This window comes from Aotus nancymaae, unplaced genomic scaffold, assembly GCF_030222135.1.
Source record: "Aotus nancymaae isolate 86718 unplaced genomic scaffold, 86718_ANA_hifiasm-v0.15.2.pri h1tg000051l, whole genome shotgun sequence".
NCBI classification, from domain to species: domain Eukaryota; kingdom Metazoa; phylum Chordata; class Mammalia; order Primates; family Aotidae; genus Aotus; species Aotus nancymaae.
Window position 1 is genome coordinate 24,195,682 of NW_026988465.1, and position 22,655 is coordinate 24,218,336.

Here is a 22,655-nt window from a genome sequence, read left to right on the forward strand (position 1 = left end):
AAGTGAGCAGAGCCTGAGCCAAGAAGTTCGGAGTCTGGCTGCGGGATAGTGGGGAACCCGAGGAGGACGCAAGTCCTGGGAAGGGAAAGCGGAAGCCCAGCCTAGGAACCTAAGGAGGACGCAAGTCCTGGGAAAGGAAAGCGGAAGCCCAGCCTGAGTCTTGGCAGACATCGCCTCTTGCTCCCCACAGTGCCGGGCGGCGGTGTCCGCCGCCTTCTCGGAAGTGGAGCGGCAGCTGCGCGCGAGTGGGGCGGCTCAAGCAGCGTTGCGGGCGGAGCTGAGCGCGTGCGGGTCCCTGAGCCGCGCGGAAGACCAGGCGGAGCTGCTGGGGGCGCTGCAGGCTCTGGTGGGAGGTGCCGTGCAGTATGATGGGCAGGCAGGAGCGCCCCTGAGCGTGCGGCAGCTCTGCGGACTTCTCCTCGGGGGCGGGGCCAACCGCAGTCGCTCCACGCCCTACTGCGGTCTTCGCCGGGCGGTGCAGGTGAGCGCTCCCTGGCGCGGCCCCAGGAGTTAGCGGACAGTTTCCTGCCCACTTCCCTTGTGTGATCTTGGGCAAGCGAGAACCTTCTCTGAGACTTCGTTTTCTCATTTGTAAAATGGGATGACACCTCACAGGACCGAGGGTAGATGAAATGAGGCGGACTGTAGAGCAATCAGCTGGGAGCCTGGCACACCGTGTGCGAATGTTACACACTTTTGCCTGTCTTGCCCTGTCCTGTGCATTTTGCCTGGCACATGGCAAAATGCTCAGTATTTATAGAATGAATGAAAAAGTGTATCCCTGGGGATAGGGTTTTCCTAGGTATCTGGGCCTATAGCCTCTGAGTCCACAACTACAGTCCGGCTGTCGCTTTTCCAGCACTGTCTGGACCAAGTGCTGTACGAAGTGCTTCACGTATGTTATTTCGTTACATTCTCAAGAGATAGGCACCATTATTATCCCCACTTACAGAAGAGGAAACAGGTCTGAAAGAGTATCACTTGCCCAAGGTCTCACAGGTAATAAGGTCTCAGTCTTCTAGTGCCTTGATCTCTAACTCGCAGGACCCTCTGACCACTGACTCCCAGGAGAACTCGAACTCACCCTTCTGTTTCTGACTTTTGACCTCTGGGGACACAGGCCCTGGCTTGCTGAGAGGCGAGGAGGAATTAATGTCTTTTGTGTTATACCAGAGCGAGCATAGAAAGTCAACACCAAGACAAAAGTATGCCAAATTGCAGGGTCTTTATTGCCGGCGGCCACGGAGGACTCACGTCTCTCCAACCCGTGGCCCCGAAAGGAGGGTGTCAAGATCTTTTATGCCCATAAATCACCTTCTGGGCAGGGGTGGGGGCAAGGGGCTTTGGACATTCCGAGGGCCAGTGGACTACCACCTCCTGGGCAGCAGGTGTGAGGGCGAGGGGCTTCGGACATTCTGAGGGCCAGGGGACGCTGGACATTCCAGCTGTTACTTAAGTGGTTCACAGAAGTCAAGCGTTAGTTTACACATTGCCTGGGTAGGGTGGAAGTTACAGACCTTAGTTACTTATTACAAGTCGCAGGGGCCAAGATGGCGTGGGTTTGGACTGCTTGCCTGTCACATCAGGGTTACAGAGAGCAGTTTCAACACAAAGCCGAGGTATGGTTGAGGTACGCAGTTTTATGTGGCTTTTACCATGTCACAATGTATGCACATTGTTCCCTAGATTGTCCTGCACAGCCTGGGCCAGAAGTGTTTAAGCTTTTCCCGAGCAGAGACAGTGGCACAGCTGAGGAGCACGGAACCTCGAGTGTCTGGCGTGGGTGACCGTCAGTGGTTGTACCAGACATGTACCGAGTTTGGCTTCTGTAAGTGACTGGCCTAACCCTAATTTCATCCCCTCAAACAACCTTTTTGCTATGCCCAGAGAAGTCGTCTTACACATTGTCTGGACTCATTTTGACCCAACGCTCAGGCATTGTGTAACCTGCAGATGTTGTGCTGGAGAGGGTGGAAGCCATACCGGTGTGTGCATGTGCTTGGCCCTCACATGCCTCCTCACGCACACACTGGTCTCCACTTGAGTGATCTTCTCTTCAGCCTGTTCTTCCTCTGTGTCCCCATTCCAGGGATGGCCTCCTTTCCGCAGCCACCAGACTAGAAACTTGAACCTTGTTTCAGTTGCTGCCTTCCCATTTTCTAGCTAGCCTGTCAGTTACTGAGTCCTCCCCCATCTGCATGGACAACTCTGTAGTCTATCCCTTCTGCTTTCTTTGCCTACCTCTGCTGTCTTGCTAGAAACCTCCACCCTTTCTTGCTCGGATCCTTTTCCAGCCTCCTCTCTGGTCTCCAGGCCTTCACTTCATCTGTACAATCTAACTTCCTCATAGCATCCACAGAGATCTTTAAATATAACCTTGTCCCTCCTCTACTCAAAACCACAGCTCCTCAAAGACCCCAGGGTAGTGTTGCCAGATACAATACTGGATGCCCAATAGATTTTTTTTTTTAGTATAATCATGTCCCAAATATTACATATGGTAAACGCGAAATGTTCAAATTCCAGCTTCATTTACTACTCATGTGATCTTGGGCAAATGACTGACTTCTCCATGCCTGCTTCCACATCTATAAAATGGGAATACTAACAGTACTTCTCTCATAGGGTTGTTTCAAGGACAAAAATAGGGAATATTTGTAACATTCTAAGAATAATGCAGTTCTACGGTAAGTATTTCTTAAACCCTTGCTATTATTATTATAAAGCTTTATATATTTTAACCCTCTTAATATGTTAGTCTTCCTAACACCATACGAACTTTGCACATGCTGTTCACTTTGCTTGGATTATTCCTCTTCAACTCTCAACAGTGTCAGGGAACCAGCCCAGGCATAACCTAGGGAGTAACTGGGGTTGGTGGAGACAAAGAAATTTAGAGACAAAAGTAAGAATGCATGAAGGTGGGCTCCCAGGAGGCCCATGTGTGTAGGAGGATGCGAAGGCCCTGAGCACTGGAGACCCACACTGTTTATTGAGTGTGGAAACCAAGAAGCCTGTGCTCAGGGATGGGGGGTGTGAAAAGGAAGCAAAGCATCAAGCAAATATCTATAGCTGTGGCGATTTGGCACCTCCTTGGGAGGCATAGAGCACGCTTTACTTTCCATACACCGAGGAAACAGAGGAAAAAGCTGCAGCTAGAGCAAGCAAGTCTGGCCACATTTTGTTGCTACAAAGAGGTCTTCCTTGCTTTGAGCACAGAGCATGGTCTTCCACTAACTCCCATCTTGTGCCAGATAAGCAGATCATGGGTCAGCTCCTCTCTCAACAAACAGGATGCCCTCCCTCAGGAAGCTGTGATCCCTCAAGATAAGCCAGCTGTCCAGCCTCCCACTTCAATAGCTCTGTGCTCTTTAGCATTTTACACAGTCTGTCATCATACATTTTTTATTGCCTCTCTTCCCCTCTGGACTGATCCTGTGACAGCAGAGCCTGGAGCTGTCTTGGTGTGCCCAATATTGTACAGCATTTGTCTGAGTATGTGGCAGGTGGTCAGCAAATAGGGAGGGAAGGAATGAATTAATGATGTTATGGAAGTTAGCTTTACCCTGAAAACACGGTGAGCTATGAGTTTTAAGCAGGGAAGACGTGACACAATTTGAGCTTCGAGCACTCCAGAGCTTTGCACGTGCTATTTCCTGTCTTTACTATGCCTCCTCTTCTCTGTCTTTGTTTGGCTCGGTCCTGCTAACTTCTCAAGGTCTTATCCTTTGCAGGATGCTCTCCCTGAGCCCATCGTGTTTCCTCTGGGCTCCCTGCTTTCTGGCCTTTTTCCTTCACAGCCCTGATCACTCTGGGCTGTCGCTGTCAGGGGATCTGTGAGAGTCTCTCTGCTAGGATCATGAGCTCCTAGAAGGGAGTACTGGAAATGTTTTGGTCATCACTAAGGAAAGCTCCGAAAATTATTATTAAAGGAGAGTGGTGGGCTGGCTGTATACCCACACTTACAGGTGTCTCCCTACACAGATGTCACCTGTGAGAATCCCAGATGTCCTTTCTCCCAGCTCCCAGCACTGCCCTCCCAGCTAGACCTATGTGAGCAGGTGTTCGGGCTCTCACCCTTGTCAGTAGCCCAGGCTGTGGCTCAGACGAACTCCTACTATGGTGGCCAGACTCCTGGGGCTAACCAAGTGCTGTTTGTTAACGGTGAGCATGCTGTCAAAACCTATGTATGCAGCCCCAGCTCAGCATAGCCCCATCCTCTCCCAGCCCCCATCTACCTAGCCCCATCCTTTCCTTTCTTTCCAGGGGACACAGACCCTTGGCATGTGCTAAGTGTAACACAGGCTTTAGGATCCTCAGAATCAGCTCTTCTTATCCCTTCTGGCTCCCACTGCTTGGACATGGCACCTGAAAGGCCCTCAGACTCCCCCAGCCTCCGCCTAGGGCGCCAGGTAAGAGGGAAAAGGCTCTGAATAATTTGCATTCTTATTTGAATAAGTATTTGCGTGTTCCTTTTTTTCTACTGGTGCTGAGATCTGACTTTCAGAACTCTTCCCACCTCCCCACAGAATATCTTCCAGCAGCTACAGACCTGGCTGAAGCTGGCAAAGGAGAGCCAGGTTAAAGGTGAGGTCTGAATCTCATGCCCTTTCCACTCCCTGCATGGCCATCTCTCAGTCCTGGACATATTCATTCACTGAACAAAAGACAGCAGCTTGTTTTGAAAGAAGAAACTCCCAAGAATTGGGATTCAGCACATGTTCCGCGTGTAACTGGCATGTGTTGGCAAACATCTTTATTCCCAACTTAAAGTGCTTTGTTGCAGAAAGTTACGGAATTATGTGGGAAGAGATGGCCAGGGGCAGACCTGTGTTACTTATAGTTAAATGATTACAGCTTGCTTTGCCTTTTACACACTGAGATTTGTGCCACGGATCATATCCAAACTATGGTGCAGTAAAACAAAAGCAGAGATCAAGCAGTAACGGGAGGCCTCTGGTGAAGACCATCTGAGAGCGCCCTGCAACCACGGAACACTCGGTGCGGCTGCAGAGCAGAAAAGAAAAGCTGCTTCTTCCCAACACAGAGTTCGTGTAAGGATCTTGTAAAGGGAGCTCATGCAAAAGACTCTGGCAAGGAAATGCAACATCTGCTCCTAAGACTCGGAGGGTCTTCTTAGATGGGTGCTAGTAAGGCTGGAAAGCCTTGCAGGGCAGACACACCGGAACACCACAGGCTCCGCCTGTGTTCTCAGAATGTGGAGCAGTTTCGTTTGCTCTAGCTGCACAGTGCTCTGGAGATAAAAGCCCCTTGATGCGTTGCGTGTGGTCAGACCTCATGGCACCTTGTCCACTGCACCTCTCTTGCCAAAACACCTGGATAGACAAGGGATGGTAAAACCTCAGTGTCCTTAGCATTTCTTAGGAGAACCGCTTTGAACTGAATGCTGCAGACACATGCTCTTCCTCTGGCTATCTCCCTCCTCAACCCCCCTCCCCACAGCCTGCAAGACTAACAAGATAATTTACCATAATAAAAGTGCTTGGAGCCCAGAACTGACACAGATCACCCCGTGAAAGTGCATCGGACCCCTGGACCCATGCTTTAAAATTCTATTCTTGTGTCTTTGTCTTTCTTTCTGTTCTCATCCCTCGTCACTGCCGGGACACAGGGCACCCACAAACAGGTTTGGGCTGCTTCCCAACAGAACTTTAAGTGGATGATTATTCTCATTGTAAATAAATATTGGTGTTTTGCATGTTAAATATCAAATAAATGTGACAGGATGCCCTCCCTCCTGTTATATTTCTTTGACGCCCTCCCCCTGCTGGTCAGATTCTTGTTCAAATCTGCCACTCCTGCTCCTGGGTTAGGGGCTTTGCTGTAAGTTTCTGTTTCTGGACTTCAGACCCTGGTCCTGTCCCTGCTTCTCAGTTTCTCTCACTGTACCCCTTTCCCTCCGTCCATTTCTTCCTCTCTCTTTCCCTGTCACTGTCTGTCTTTCTGATCTTGTTTCGCCGAACATCTTCATTTCTATCTCTGTGTTTTAGTCTGTTTCTCTGTTTATCTTTCTGTCCTTCGATCTGTGTTTGTTCTCTGGCTCTCCGGCAGTGTCTTTGTCTCTCCTCTCTCTTGCTGTGCTGGGCTGTTTCCACTGCTCTATTTCTGACTCACTTTTGCTCTCTGCGTTTCTCCTAGTCACTTTCTCTCTCTTTCTGTGTCTCTGTTTTCCTCTCTCCTCTGCTGTCTCCTCAAACTAACTGTCTCCCTGAGCCTCTGTTTCTGTCTTTGACGCTCTTCTCTGTCTCTATTTCTCTTCCTGTCACTTCATCTTTGTCCTTCTCTATCTCTCTCCACACCCTTCCTTCCACACCCTTCACTCACCATCTCTTCCCATAATCAAATATCACTCCCTAGTACTTCCAGCTTCCAACCCTAGGAGTTCATGGTTCTGGTGGAGACTCCTTCTTTCAGGGCCAGGGAAGATAGGGCTAATTGCAAGAGTGCCTGCTTAGGCTGTGTTAGCCGTGACAAGAAACTGCCGTAGATTTGCACCATTCTTTCCTAACACTCAATGGTTTTCAGCAATAAATATGTCTCAGCACTTTGTACGTCTTCGTATGCACAGAGATGGTAGTAGTAGAGTCTGACCCAGTTTCATAGTTCCTTCTTAAGAGGCAGCCTCCTCACGCTGTCATGCTGGAGTGAATCTCCACTCTAGTTCTGCCTGCTGTTGATCTTTATATAAATGGAACATACAATACATACTGTTTTGTGTCTGGAAGTTTGAAATCAAGGTGTCAGCACAGCCATTCTCTTTCTCACAGCTCTAGGAGAGAATCCTTCTTTGCCTCTTCCAGCGTCTGGGGTTTGTCCCTTGGCCTGTGGATGTATCACTCCAGTCACATGGCTGTGCTCCCTGTGTGCCTTCACGTCACCTTCCTTCTGCACCTGCCTGTCCTTGTGTCCAAATTTCCCCTTTTATAAGGGTACCAGCTATCTTGGGCTACAGCCCAGCCTATTGGCCTCATTTTAATTTGGTTTCCTCTGTGAACACCCCATTTCCAAATATGGTCACAGGTTGAGGAACTGGGGGTGAGGAGTTCAACATATCTTTTTTGGGGAGAAGATGGGACACAGTTGAACCCATAACACCCCCAAATGATAACAAGTGAAGGCTGTTTATTCAGAACTTCTTGTACCAGGAGAGTCCACCATCATCACTTGTGTTTGGCAGTGACTGACAGCAGGCAGAGGAGTGGGAAAGTGGGATAGTGGAAGAAGAAGGTTCTAGGTATGCCTTAACTGGAGGCCGTGGCCTGGGGAAGTTGTGGGCAGGCTAACTAGATGAGAGGCATCAGATGTGATTGGTTGGGAGCGTATGTGTGGCTTTTCCTCGTTGGTCCTAAGTTGAAAGCAAGGGCAAAAATCAGGGAATTGTGAGTTATTACAGTTAGTAAGCGCTGGCCATTTGGAGCCAATCAGTACCCAGGGGTATTATTATTTGTCTTCCCCTACTGTTTGCCACACATAGTAGCTTGACTTCCTGGACTGGTTACTGTAAATAGTAGGCTGGCTTTCTGGGCTGGTTACTGCAGGTTTTAGGTCAGAGGTTTATTCCTGCTTTTAGTTTGGTCATTATCCATTTATATCTTCAATCTCTTGGATCTAATGTGGCTGGAGATTGCTCTCTAAGTCCAGGGAGTTTACAAGTCTACTCTGCATTCAGCCAGGGATAGTACCCTTTATGAGCTTTACTGAGCAAACTTCTGGATCCTGGGTATTTGTGCATGTGCAGTCTTCCAGACCTCCAGAGATGAATGGGTGGTCTGGAAGGCTGTGCACAGCGCAAGGGTGGAGTGTTCTTTGGCTGTCCCTAGATGTCCTTTTAAAATTTCTGATAGATTTTTTTTTTTTTAATATGGAGTCTCACTCTGTCACCCAGGTTGGAGTACAATGGAGTAATCTTAGCTCACTGCAACCTCTGCCTCCTGGTTCAAGTGATTCTCCTGCCTCAGCCTCCCGAGTAGCTGAGACTACAGGCATGTACCAGCACACGTGGCTAATTTTTGTATTTTTAGTAGAGACAGGGTTTCACCATGTTAGCCAAGATGAAATTTCTGGTAGATTTCTAAATTAAATATATTAATTTGTATGCTTCTGTTAGTATCCTTGAAATGTCAGCCTTCCCTGATTACTCTTCACTGTGACCTCTATTGTTTTCAATATTGCCCTTGGGCTGGATTTTTCCTTGTCCTACTCCAAATAAAGTCAACCCCTTCAGGCAGGGGACCTGAACAGCCAGTCATCAAGGTTTGCCATGCCTACTAGGACAGAAGCGTTGGAGCTTCAGGGAAGTGGGAATAGGAGCCACCAGTCCTTCCTGTCCCCATGGCCTACTCTTGGAGTGGAACTGCCTTGCCAAGGAGTAGGAGTGGGGCTCATGGGAGCAATGGGAGTCACTGGTCCTCACAGGCTGCCCTTCGTGTCTAGGATGAGACTTCTACTGAAGTGGAAGTTTTGCCCAGGATTTTGTTAGCACATAGTCAGCAACTTCCCTATTTTAAAACTGCCCCTGTTTTTCTGATAATAACTGCCTCTTTCTGCTTCTGTACCTCAGCTTATTCTTACTAGCTAAAAACCTTAAGGAAAACTGCCGCGTCGTCTACACCCTGCTGCGCTGTCTAAAGCTCTGAGTTACTTCCCCTGCCCCTTCACCTATAAAAACTGTGTACTTTTCTTAGCCAGGGTCCAGACTTTTGGGTGTGAACCCTTCTGGGCCCGCTGGCTTAGTAAAGTGTGTTCCTCTGTTACCCTGAGTGCCGCTTGGGTTTCCTGTCAGGTAAAATTTTCCACAACCGTATCTATTGAATTTTGGAGAAAAGCCCTCTAACTTCTTTATGCAAAAACAATGGGTACATGGGCTGGGGCAGTGACTCATGCCTGTAATCCCTGCACTTTTGGAGACCAAATCGAGTGGATCACCTGAGGTCTGGAGTTCAAGACCAGCCTGGCCAGTATGGTGAAATGCTGTCTCTAGTAAAAATACAAAAATTAGCTGGGGGTGGTGGTGGGCACCTGTAATCACAGCTACTTGGGAGGCTGAGGCAGGAGAATCACTTTAACTCAGGAGGTGGAGGTTGCAGTAATCAGAAATCATGCCATTGCCCTCCAGCCTAGGTGACAAGAGCAGAAACTCTGTCTCAAAAAGAAAGAAAAAATCAATGGGTATGATTTAGTGTTCATACTGGTTGATATTTTTAACAGAATCAAGGCACAAAAGTCTTAAAACCATGTGGGAAACATAGGTAATTGGGCAGAGTGTAGCATAGTACTTCAGATGCCTCTCATGAGAAAATTCCATGTACTGTGCTTATGATACAAGTTGTCACAGTTGAGACCTAGTTGCTGTTAATTTCTTCTGCCTTAAAGTTAAGCGTAGCATCTCACGTACACAATCATGATCCAAAGGTTTGTGGGCAATGTTATACTTAAAATATATATATATATATATATGTCTATCATATATATGGTCATATAGACATATATATCTAACATATATAACATATGTGAGACATGTATATCATAGAGAAAAGACATCCTGGGAAATTACAATGGTGAAACTTTAGGAGTATGCTAATTGTTCAATCCAATCACCTGAGAAAAACAAAGGAAAAAAAATGAGTGGAATGATTGAATTATTGGTATAAAACTTCATCATAATTGTAGTTTGCCAAGTTTATTTCAGTTCATATGTTCAGTATTTCAAAAAAGTTCTTGAACCATTTTGGGAGGAAACCTGATATTAATAACTAGTGTATGGTTCTTTGCAGTTTCTTGAAAAAATTATAAGCTAGGCACAAGGTTCATGTTTCAATTTCAAGCACCTTTCTAACAATGAGAAGTTCCTTGTTGGAGATGGGTAACTGTCAACAGTTTTTTAACCTGACGTCTCTGCTGATTTAGTTTCTGGGAGATTTTCTGTGTTGGTGCTCTCCTCTTTTTGCATTAATCAGGTTGTTTTGCAGAGGTGGAATCTAAGTGCTTTTGTCTCAACCACCTGGGAAAATAGTTGCAAGTCGACCACTGTCTGATTGACAGAATGTAATTTCTCTAAATCCACTCACATATTTCTTATATAGATTTATTTCTGTTCTTTCTTTTTAGAATTTTCACTGAAAACAAATGCAAGTATGCTTGGAATGTGGATTTATATCTAAAAGGAGCCTTTATATTACTTCTAATAAGAAAGTTATGAAAAAAGGCAAATACAATAAAAAATTATTATGATTATTTTTAAAGGGTAACTGATTTACAAAATTAGATACGTGAAATTTTGTTAACCTACCCTGTGTTTGCCTAACTGACTCAATCTTAGCCCCCCCTTCACTTCCCACTACTCCCCTTTGGAGTGCATTGCGAGGTCAAGCTGTACTCAGAGGCCCTCCGGAACGCACTTACTGGTAAGGTCAAGGGGTACCACCTTGCTTAGGAAAATGCCCATGGATAGTACGGAGAGCCCCTAGCCCGGCACCACTTCTCTCTTGACTTCTGCTTACTCTGCTTCTGTAAAAATTGCTTCAGCTAGGCTCCCCGTCCCCTCCTCTAAGCAAGGTATAAAAAGTAACCAGGCCTCTTCTTTAGCCCGAGAGAATTTTGAGGAGAGAATTTTGAGCATTAGTTGTCTGTTGGTTGCCGGCAAATAAAGGACTCTTAATTTGAAACTCAGGCTGTGGCGCTTTCCTTCTAACTTGCTCAGTTACGACAAAATGATTCTCAGTGAAACTGAAGAAGTTCTCTGAGCATATAATTAAAACGCTAAATTCTATTTCTACAAATACACTTTAAAATTTAAAAATAAGCTATTTGACATGGTGAACAAAAGCCTTTTTTTTTTTTTTTTAGATGGGAGTCTCTCAGTGTCGCGTGAGTTGGAGTGCAGTGGCACGATCTCGGCTCTGCAACCTCTGCCTCCGGGTTCAAGGGATTCTTCTGCCTCAGCATTCCAAGTAGCTGGGTTTACAGGTGGCCGCCACCATGCCCAGCTAATATTTCGTATTTTTTTAGTAAAGACGGGGTTTCACTGTGTTGCCCAGAATGGTCCCAAACTCCTGAGCTCATGATCTGCCTGCCTCGGCCTTCCAAAGTGCTAGGATTACAGGCGTGAGCCACCGCGCCCAGCCACAAAAGCCTTTTTATCTGGATACAATTGTAGGATTAGTAGGATTTTATAGTTTTAGTATAAATACCATAAGATCTAACTGAATTAGTGGCTAAATATTTATGTCATAATAAAAGCAACTAGAATACTTGATCTGAGAATTTCAAACAAAACAGCTTTTAAAGACGTACACAAGCAACTCTTTCTAATACCACCACCAATAGAGATAAAATGTAACTGTTACAAGAAACGTAATTTAGCAGGCCAAGGTGGGTGGCTCACGCCTGTAATCCCAGCACTTTGGGAGGCCTAGGCGGGCGAATCTCCTGAGGTCGAGAGTTCGAGACCAACCTGACCAACATGGAGAAACCCTGTATCTACTAAAAACACAAAAATTGGCTAGGTGTGGTGGTGCATGCCTGTAATCCCAGCTACTCAGGAGACTGAGGCAGGAGAATCACTTGAACCCAGGAGGCAGAGATTGCAGTGAGCGGAGGAGATCACACCATTGCATTCCAGCCTGGGCAACAAGAGTGAAACTCCATCTCAAAAAAAAAAAAAAGAAAGGTAATTTAAAGTCGTCAGTGAACAACTTAAATCAAAACTCATCCAGTCCACAAGTGAGTTTATACAGATCCCTTGTCTCTGTACCCTCTGATATGGAGAGGGACAGGGATGGTCTAAGACAGGGACTGAGTGGACTTGCTGTGGGGGACTCGGTTTCTGGGCGGGTCCCATTCATCCACTCGAAATTCCCTAGGCTGTGGCAGGTGGCGATCACCCTTGGGCATCCCGGGTACAGACGCTAGGAGGACTGCCCAGATTCGCTTACCAGAAGGCGCCCATAAGAGCCCAGAGGTGAAGGTGTTCCAATTCCCACAGGTGCAGGAGAACTACTGGTGGCTGCAGGGCATAGATAGATAAAGAAAAAGTGCATGTATCCCACGTACCAGTTCCTGCCCAGCAGAGATCTGAATGCCCATTTTAGTTACATGGGATCCTCCAGACCGCTGGTCCCACAACCTGCCCTCCCCTAAGCTGTCTCTCTACCTCTGTGCCCACCCAATCTGTCAGAGTATTCCAGGCAATTTAGCCCCGCTAGGGCCTGTAGCCTGCACTCTCCAGACATGCTGTCCCAGTCAACAACTCAATATCTGCTTGCCCAAGCACCCTGAGGCTTTGAGATCCCCAGGCAGCCCTGGAAGACAGGCTGATGCACTTACTATAATAGAGGGCAACTCCAACCCATATCAGAAAATAACTCCTCCAAATAGCTCCTCATCCTCCAAATAGCTGGGAGATGATTCCAGTCAAGTTGCAATAACAGGGATCAGATTTACATTCCTGCTGGAAAGAACTAAAACCTAACAAAAAGATGAAACCACACTTTTCAACACATAGAATATCAGGTAAGGAAGAATCGTAACCCCTGAATCACAGGGGAAAAATGAGCGATTGGAGAGACAGGGAGGTGAACACTAGGGTTAGCCCCTAACTATGGCTTTGAGTTTCCAGGCCCCAGTGCAAGAGGCAGAACCCAAGCAGAGCCTGGAGGACTCCCAGCATTGATGAGGAGTTGATAGACTGGGAGACTGGGGCATCTAGAGCTGCTATGACAGCATACCAAGAAGGCGAGAGGTGTAGTAAGGGATAACTCCAGAAAGAACGTCTGCAGCATTCAGCTAATACTCATGAACATGTGCCCGTATGGAAACCATACAGGACAGAAAAGCCTACCCAGAATGATCAGAGGTAGCATGACATTTAATAGTCTAAAGTCACTAGGAAATTGTTTCTCCTTGTGAGACAAACAGGAATTATGTCACTGAATTTAATATTGTCACAAGAAAGGGATGAAGATCAGGATTGAGGGGCAAAAAGAGCCATCTGTGGTGTTGGCCGGTTAGCTCAGTTGGTTAGAGCGTGGTGCTAATAACGCCAAGGTCGCGGGTTTGATCCCCGTACGGGCCAGTTGTTTTCCTCGGTGCTTTTTTGTGGATTCCAGCCAACGAAGAGCGGAGGGTAAGTAACAATGCTCTAAGATGGTCCAAATTCACCGCCATCATTTCTTAATCCACTTGCAGCCTAACTCCATTCCCAAATCCCCCAAAATTCTACATCTCCTCAGGTACAGTTCTTATTCTTTTCCTCCATGTGTAAGGGCTGGGGCAGAAGGACATTCAGGGCAGAGGGCCCAAGACTGGGAGCCCTGCCCAATGAAAGAAAAAAAATTAGAAGATTACTGGCTTTTAAAAAGTTACTTAAATAAAGCTTACTTGATTTCAAATTGTCTTTCCAAATTACTCCTGAAACCAACCTTCTTTCTCAAATTGTCAAGATCATGCAAGATAAAGAGAAGAAATATTTAATTGTTCTTTCAAGTTGGAAGCAATATGCAGGATGCATGTTTATTAATCACAAGAGGCCAGATTTGACTCCTGTCTAGTTCATCCTTTCCTAAAAACTAAACAAAAAACCAAACCGAAACAAACAAACAAAAAAGCAAGTCTGTGTTCCATATTGAAAGAGATAGCTTCCTCTAAGGGCAATCTTGTCTTTCAGTTAAATTTGAGTCTTCAGAGACACGTATTCACAATCTCCTGAGAATTTCTTCTCTTTATATTGTATCCCTTGATAATTTGAGAAAGAAGGTTGGTTTCAGGAGTAATTTGGAAGGACAATTTGAAATCAAGCAAGCTTTATTTAAGTAATTTTTTTTTTCTTTCATTAGGCAGGGCTCCCAGTCTTGGACCCTCTGCCCTGAACAGCTTTCTGTCCCCAGCCCTTACACCTGGGGGAAAAGAATAAGAGCTTTACCTGAGGACATGTAGAATTTTGGGGGATTATGGAATGGAGTTAGTTTGCAGGTGGATTAAGAAACGACGGCGGCGAATTTGGACCATTTTCGGGCACCCTCAGCTCTTCACTGGCTGAAAACGGACTAGTTTCTCTAGAACAACCGAGAAAAACATCTGGCCCGTACGGGGATCGAACCCGCGACCTTGGCGTTATTAGCACCACGCTCTAACCAACTGAGCTAACCGGCCAAAGTCATGAGTAGCTTTTTTTTTTTTCCACCCCCTCCATTCCGACCCTCATCCCTCTCTTATTAAAGTATTGAATTCAGGCCGAGCGCGGTGGCTCACGCCTGTAATCTCAGCACTTTGGGAGGCCGAGGCGGGTGGATCAAGAGTTCAGGAGACCGAGACCATCCTGGTTTACATGGTGAAACCCCGGTCTCTACTAAAAATACCAAAAAATTAGCCAGGTGTGGTGGTGCGCCCCTGTAGTCCCAGCTACTCCGGAGGCTGAGGCAGGAGAATCGCTTGAACCTGGGAGGTGGAGGGTGCGGTGAGCCGAGATAGAGCCACTGTACTCCAGCCTGGAGACAGAGCGAGACTCCCTCTCTAAAGAAAAAAAAAGTATTAAATTCAGCGATATAATTTCTGTTTGTCTCACAAGGAGAAATAATTCCTTAGTTGCTGTAGACTCTTAATAAAAATAAGAAACTTTCTCCTAAAACATAAACAAAACAAAGAAAAAGCGCTTTTAATGGATTTATTTTTTTTTATTTTTTAAGTTGTGTTCCTAGAGTTGAAGGAGGACGCTTAAAAGTTTCAAACTGCGGCTAATGGCCCAGGAATCTGTGTAAATATTTGCTGCTTTCTAAATGTCTGGTAATCAGTACGTGCAGACAGTGAATCAGACTCGGTGAAATGTTAGCAAGTCCTTGTGTTGTAAGAGGGTTCAGGAAACTGGCCCCTGAAGGACCTTCCCAACGAGTCTGATTCTCGATGGCCCCACAGTCGAGATCCTCCCGGGTTTCTTCTGCCCGGAGCCTCCATTCTGGAAGTTTTCCTATCTGTTGAGTCAGATTTCCAGGGTGACCGCAAATCAAAGCCCACTTTGAAGATCTTGGTATTGGAGAATTCTGGAAATGTGGCTCTACTCACCATCCAGGGACGGTTACACCGATCTTTCTACCCATTGTCTCCCAAAAATATTAGCATTGTTTTTAGTATCTTCTTCGTCATTGCAGAGATTTTGAACGCATAGACAAAGTTAAACAAATGTTTTCTTTTTTCTCTTCACACATAGTGGCATTTTATCCACTTTTTAAATCCCTTTTCTTTTTCTTTTTTTTTTTTTTTTTTAGACGAAATTTCGCGCTGTCGCCGAGGCTGGAGTACAGTGGTGCGATCTCGGTTCACTGCAACCTCCACTTCCCAAGTTCAAGCGATTCTCCTGCCTCAGCCTCCCGAGTCGGACTACGGGTGCATGCCACCACGCCCACCTTTTTTTTTTTTTCTTTTTGTATTTTTAGGTTTCACTGTGTTACCCAAATCTGGAAGAGAAACGGAAATCAGAGCCATAGGAAAACATCAGAGTTCCTTGAAATAAAATCCCCTCAAAGTCTGAGGTTATCCCGTCTGGCTTTGGGGAAGGAATATGGACTCTAGTTATGAGCTCTGTTTGTTATGAGCCATGGAGTACCTAGGCCTTTTAATATGTTTTTTGTTTTACTGTGTCTTTACCCACAGTCTGTTTCTTCCTTCATACTTTCAATTCGTTAAAACTAATATTTAGGTTGGTGCAAAAGGAATTGAACTTTTGGACCACAAATTTTAAAATCATTATAACTAGGCTCAGACACATCTTTATTAATCAAAATAGGAACCATTACAATCAACACATTTTTGCCAACAAGAAATAAGTTTGTTTATTCCTGTAGGGTAAAAATCTGTGCTCCGGGCCAGGTGCGGTGGCTCACGCCTGTAATCCCAGTACTTTGGGAGGCCCAGGCAAGTGGATGACCTGAGGTTGGTCAGGAGTTCGATACCAGCCTGACCAACATGGAGAAACCCCGTCTCTACTAAAAATACAAAATTAGCCTGTCGTCGTGGCGCATACCTGTAATCCCAGCTACTCGGGAGGCTGAGGGAGGAGAATCGCTTGAACCCGGGAGGTGGAGGTTAAGGTAAGTCGAGATTCCGCCATTGCACTCCAGCCCGGGCGACAGAGCAAAACTCCATCTAAAAAAAAAAAAAAAAAAAAAATCTGTGCCTAGGGATTGGACTAAGTCTTGGAAAGCATTTTCTGCATCCAGCTGGTTGTGGAAGCGTTTTCCCTGCAAAAAGTTGTCGAGATGTTTGAGGAAGTGGTAGTTGATTGGTGAGAGGTCAGGTAAATATGATGGATTGAGGAAAATCTTCGTAGCCCGATTCGTTCATCTTTTGAAGCGTTAGTTGTGGGACGTGCAGTCGAGTGTTGTCGTGAAGAATTGGGCCCTTTCGGTTAACCACTGCCGGCTGTAGGCGTTTCTGGTGCCTCTCATCGATCTGCTGAGTATCCTTCTCAGCTGTAATGGTTTCGCGGGTCTGCGGAAAGCCGTAGTGAATCAGACCAGCAGCAGACCACGAAATAGTGAATATGAGCTCTTTTCTGGTACAAGTTTGGCTTTGGGAAGTGCTTTCGAGCTTCTCGCTCCAACCATGAACTAGTCGTCGCCGGCTGTCACATAAAATCCACTTTTTATCGCATATCACAGTCCGATGGAGAAATGCTCTGTTGTTGCGTAGAATAAGAGAAGATGACACTTCAAAACGACAATTTTTTAAAAAGAATTCGCTCAGCCCATTTACCAAGCTTTTTCACCTTTCCAATTTGTTTCAAACGCCGCCGCACGATGGTAAAACAGTCGACGTTGAGTTCTTCGGCAACTTCTCTTGTAGTGGTAAGAGCTTCGATGATTGCTCTCAATTAGTCTAGTCCATTTCCCAAGGCCCGCCCCTACACTCTTCATCCTCAAGGCTCTCCTCTCTTTTGGGAAACTTCTTGAACCACAACTGCACTGTACTTTCATCAGCAGTTCCTGGGTCAAATGCGTTGCTGATATTGAGAGCTGTCTCTGCTGCTTTATGACCCATTTTGAACTCGAATAAGAAAAATTGCTTGAATTTGCTTTTTGTCTAACATCATTTCCATAGTCTAAAATAAAAATAAACAGCAAGTAATGTCATGAGCAAAAAAAAAATAAATAAATAAAGCGAGAAATGTGCATTAATGATATATAACATAGCCACACTTATTTGAGAATGCATTCCAATATCAAACAGTAAATTTCAACAATACAAAGACTGCAATTACTTTTGCACCAACCTTGATACTCCATGGCTCATAACAAACAGAGCTCATAACTAGAGTCCATATTCCTTCCCCAAAGCCAGACGGGATAACCTCAGACTTTGGGGGGATTTTATTTCAAGGAACTCTTTGATGTTTTCCCATGGCTCTGATTTCCATTTCTCTTCCAGATTTGGGGAGCCAGGACCACTGAGACCTGGAGGCGACCCAAACTTCTGCAAAGTCAGTGCTTATCTGGAGGAGACTGCTGAGTGGAATAAACTGCTTCGTAGTAATAGCAGAGGGTTATTCATCCTTCCACACTGTTGATATTTGCACTAACGGTATGAAAACAATGGTGGGGCACCTGAGCATGAATTAAGGCAGTGGCACCAAACTGTCTTAGTAGCCACTTCATTCTTCACCGCCATGCAACTGAAGAAGAAAAAAAAAATCCAGTTTCACTAAAGAATGTTCTATTTTATGCTGGGTGCAGTGGCTCACGCCTGTAATCCCAGCACTTTGGGAGGTTAAGTGGGGAGGATCACCTGAGGGCTGGAGTTGAACAACCTGACCAACATGAAGAAACCCCGTCTCTACTAAAAATACAAAATTAGCCGGGGGTGGTGGCACATGCCGGTAATCCCAGCTACTAGGCAAATAGGCAGGAGAATGGCTTGAACCTGGGAGGCGGAGGTTGCGGTGAACCGAGATCGCGCTATTGCACTCCAGCCTGGGCAACAAGAGCGAAACTCCGTCTCAAAAAAAAAAAAAAAGAACGTCCTAATTTATTAAATTTGCACCCTTAAATACTCCTCTTTAAATTATGCAATACAATGGAAAGAATGCATAAAGCAATTCTGCTGCATTCTGCAGTTGGGTGATTGTCTTAAGGGAAAGCACTTGTGTGATTGTTTCTGTTGTGTGATGAACTAGCCAGCTGCCTTTTGATGGAATCTGATTTTTATTTGAAAGAATGACTAACAGACAACTATGATCATTCAAATTGAGGTATTTGTCAGACACTGCTAGGTAAAATAATGGATAGTAATGGTTGTCAGTGTTAAACTTTAAGCTTTCAAGCAAAAATCAGAACTTGATAAAACTATGTTCCACGCCAGGAGTTTGACATGTTCTCATAAAGACATTATTGAGCGTCTCACAGAAACGAAGGCCATAGAACTCATATTTAAATCCAGTCATCTAAATTTTATGCCCCAAACCTTTATTTCACTTCCAGGGTTGTCATGATGAAGAGTGTGTGTGTGTGTGTGTGTGTGTGTGTATTGGCACAAGTGATGGAGAAAGTTCTTGGTACTAGATCAAGCACCTTGCTGTTGGCCTTGATTTGGGGGTCTTGGTCCTGCCTGGAGATGAGGACCCAGATTTCTGGAGAGAGGCCATCCACCATGGTCTTTAAAACACCATCAGCGCAGGACCAGAGACACATCAGGGTCGTGGCGACCGCAGAACCACCTCGGGGCCAGGCGGTGAGAGGCTGGAAGTTCCCTGGTTCCGAGGCCTCTGAGAGGAGCCTATTTCCGGAATGGTCTCCAAGATTGAAAAGGAATCCGTACCCTGCGCGCTGGAGTCGAGTACTTTGAGGCCTGAGGCTGCTCAGAGGTCGCTTCCGTGTTCCGCTCGCCGTAGTCTCAGGCCTGGAGCAGCTTCGCTTTTGCCCTCGGCCTTCTTCGAGTCGTTGGAAGAATGCCCCGCTCGGGGACTTGAGCTTGAAACTCTCGGATCAGAATCGCCTGGAATATTTGGAAAGGACTGTTTTCAGGTAAGTGGTAGGGTTTTTTTTTTCCGGCCAAATGTTAAGCTTTTCCTTTTCCTACAACTGCGGTCCACAGTGCGGACGGGGGTGGAGGGGAAAGGGAGGTGGTGAGTGAAATAGGAAGAATGTAGGGATTTTAAAAAATTGTTTTTGATTGTTTCAGGGTTTTATTTTTCTTAAAGAAGTTGAAGAGGGAAAAGTCGTTTTATATACATATATAATTTGTTAAGAGGGAACGCTAAGGTCACGGATTGGATCCCGGAACGGGCCAGACAGTGGGTATTAGCTTTTTTTTTTTTTTTTTTTTTTTTTTTTTTTGACGGAGTTTCGCTTTTGTTGCCCAGGCTTGTCACCCAGGCTGGAGTGCAATGGCGCGATCTCGGCTCACCGCAACCTCTGCCTTCTAAGTTCAAACGATTCTCCTGCCTCAGCCTCCCGAGTAGTTGGGATTACAGGCAAGCGCCACCACGCCCAGCTAATTTTGTATTTCTAACAGAGACGGGGTTTTCTCCATGTTGGTCATGCTGATCTTGAACTCCCGACCTCAGGTGATCAGCCCGCCTCGGCCTCGCAAAGTGCTAGGATTACAGGCGTGAGCCACCGCTCCCGGCCTCTAAATTTTCTTAAATAGGGTTTATTTTTATTTTCACTTTAAGGTGTATGGGTGAGAGATTTGAGTAGGCGCTTCACAAGAACAGCCAAATGGCCACTGAGTAATCAGTCAAAAAAAAAAAAGGTGGTTGGGAGAGAGCTAAACAAGCAAACAAACGGAAAACGAGGTGCGGCGCTACCATCCCTCTCTGGGAAACCTCAGTTTTTGTTTTGCTTTCTTTTACAGAATTATTTTCAGAAACCTTCCACAGGAGATTTGTGCAAGGAGAGGGTGGGGTGGAATGTAGTAGGGAATGGAGGAGATGACTAAGAAAAGTTTCCTGTCTGGAACCGCGACAGATCTCTTTGTCTAGAAATGGCTCCACTCTGTTTTCCCTCCCTGCGGTTGCCTCTGGGACCCTGTTCCTACCACCTGCAATTCCTCCAGGGACTTGGTCTGCAGCCAGTCTTGATCTGCGTCTCTCTGCTAAGGTGTTTCCCCAACAGGGTCAACTCCGAGCCTCCTCACCTTTCCAGGAATCCCGGGCGCCGCGCAGGGGTCTGGAATCAGAACCGCCTTTCCAGGGTAGGGCGGCTTTTCTGTGACAGAGGTTGTCAATTATTCAACAGCCAGAGAGCTGCCTCTCCAACGTGTTTAATTTAAGTACAGAATAATCCTGCCTGGGTTGAGGTAGGCTTAGGATGAGTTTACCTGGGTGTGTGATTTGGAAATAAGTCTGTGGAACAGACAAGCACGAAAGCGGGCATTGGAGCCCTCGCAGGCAGGGTATCTAGATTGGCAGCTGCTGGTGGAGCAGGACATTGCCAAGGACTCAGCCTCCAGCTCAGCTTGAGGTGGTGACAGAGGCGTCCTGGTTGCAAAGAGGGAACCCTACTCCCCCTGGAGTCAGAACGGGCGTTGGAAAATCAGCGGGCTTTGGATTTGCCGGGATGTTTGCAATGAGATAGGAGAGGAGGAAATGGTTTAATGGTATATCGAGTTACTGGAGTGTATTTGTCACAAATTTTGGTTTTTAAAAAATTAGAAATATGGAATGCAGGATTTTTCTTTTTCTCTCTCTTTTCTTTTTTCTTTTTCCTTTTCTTTTCTTTCTTTCTTTCTTTTTTTTTTTTTTTTGACACTTTTGCTCTTGTTGCCCAAGCTGGAGTGCAGTGGCGGGATCTCAGCTCACTGCAACCTCCACCTCCCAGGTTCAAACGGTTCTCCTGCCTCAGCCTCCCTAGCAGCTGGGATTACAGGCACGGCTACCACGCTTGGCTAATTTTGTATTTTTAGTCCAGACGGGGTTTCTCCATGTTGGTTAGGCTGCTCTCTCCCGACCGCAGGTGATCCGCCCTCCTCGGCCTCCCAGAGTGCTGGGATTACAGGCGTGAGCCACCGCGCCCAGCCGGAACGCAGGATTTCTACTTGATTGAGTACAAGGCTAGAAAATAAGTCTACCTACACTTCAGTGTCTTAAATCCTAGTGCAACCGCAGAGCCCAGCACTAGATGGGGAGGGGCGTGGGGGCGGAAAGAGCACGGAACTGGAATTCCAGGTAGGGAAGCCAGATTTGCTGGGCTCTCAACTGAGACCATTGCCTTTGTCCTTAGTGGGCTAAGGGTATACACATGATCTGAATTCCTCTGAGTATTCCCAGATTGTTGGAGAAAAAATTTAGCTGGTTTTAACTTAGAGATTAGGTCACCCTCGATCTCATTCTGTGTGCTTTGAGAGGACAAAAGGATAAAGGGCAGAAACTGGCATTTTAAAAGCGCTGATTATCACTTACACATTTTATAGCTATTTAATCATGGCATCTTCAGTATTGTGACTTGAAATCCTCTCCATGGCTGACTCCCATGTGCTCAGCTTTATTTCATAGCCCACTGCCCCTTTCCCGCCAATCACACCGTCCCACTTGCAACTCAGTCCCTCTTATTTTCCATGGGGTTTGGTACATATGATTTCTTTTACCTTTAACACTCTTCTAAACCTAGGGAACATCTCCCCAACCTTTAAACTTGAGCAGAATCATTACTTTCTCAGAGAAATCTTCCCCTAAACTTTCTAAATTAATCTTCATATTTCTCTTAGCACTATATGTCTCTCTTTCTTACAAATACTGCATTTGCCTGGTTTCGTTTACTAATAAAATCCCGTTGTGCATTGCAATGTTCATATACACAATAGGCACACAATAAATATTAACTGAATGATGTGTGAACCCATAGCTTTCTACAAGGTAAAGGTTAATCTTATTTTGAGACAAGGAACTGAGGTTAATAGTTAATTGTCCAAATTGCAGAATTAGTAAAAGTGTTATTATTTCCTATTTTTCTTGGATTTGGGACTCAATTGCAGAAACGGTGTAATCAATAGGGAAAGAGGAATTGAATTCTTCCCTTTAAAGAAAATAGATAATAACAATGGCCATCATGGTCAGCATCTTTAAGGAAAAAATGCACAGACTGGTGTCTTTGAACAGAATTTTCACAATCATCACAGTGAGACACTAACTCAACAAATTGAATGTTGTGTAGAGAGGTATCTGATAGACAACAGAACCTTTCCAGTTTCCTGATAGTCCTCTGCCCTTCCCAAAGTCTGTAAACATGCTTACCCTGGTGATATATTCAGAACAATATAAAGACCTCTAGGCAGGAAATGCAGACAGCTGGTCATCAAGATAGGACATACATTCACTTTGAGCCTCAACTTAAGTTCGCAGTGTTCTGGCCACCACAAGCCTTCCTTTTACACTCTATATAATCTTGTCTACTACATTATCTCTTCGCATTTTTTTCCCCCATAAACATCAACAACAAGGAAATCACACTCTTCTGAATTCCTGCCTCTCCCCGGTGAGAAGGAGGAAAAAAAAAAAAGCAGAAAAATCTCAATGTTCACAGTAACGAACCTCACATCTCAGGGGGAAATTTCCTTAACTTCTCCAGTCACAATTTAAAAAGAAAGAAAAGAAAGAAGAAACAAAGAAAGAAAAAGTTTTAATGGAGGACTTTTTTCCATAAAGAAAAGCA

At 45.6% G+C, this 22,655-nt stretch overlaps 1 protein-coding gene and 2 non-coding genes across 3 annotated transcripts in view; 2 read left to right on the top strand and 1 right to left on the bottom strand.

Annotated features, from left to right (window-relative positions):
- PRSS16 (serine protease 16) overlaps nt 1-7,842 on the top strand; it is a 42,673-nt gene extending 34,831 nt beyond the window's left edge. Inside the window, exons 10-14 of the mRNA XM_012465873.2 lie at nt 191-481; nt 1,687-1,828; nt 3,985-4,164; nt 4,267-4,412; nt 4,530-7,842. Coding sequence (XP_012321296.2) covers nt 191-481; nt 1,687-1,828; nt 3,985-4,164; nt 4,267-4,412; nt 4,530-4,598 — 828 coding nt within the window. The 3' untranslated portion in view covers nt 4,599-7,842. The remainder of the gene's footprint in view (nt 1-190; nt 482-1,686; nt 1,829-3,984; nt 4,165-4,266; nt 4,413-4,529) is intronic.
- Nucleotides 7,843-13,019: 5,177 nt separating this feature from the next.
- TRNAI-AAU (transfer RNA isoleucine (anticodon AAU)) lies at nt 13,020-13,093 on the top strand. The gene has a single exon. It is a non-coding gene; the product is annotated as a tRNA-Ile (tRNA).
- A 1,002-nt stretch (nt 13,094-14,095) lies between these two features.
- TRNAI-AAU (transfer RNA isoleucine (anticodon AAU)) lies at nt 14,096-14,169 on the bottom strand. Its single transcript has one exon. It is a non-coding gene; the product is annotated as a tRNA-Ile (tRNA).
- Nucleotides 14,170-22,655: the final 8,486 nt, after the last annotated feature.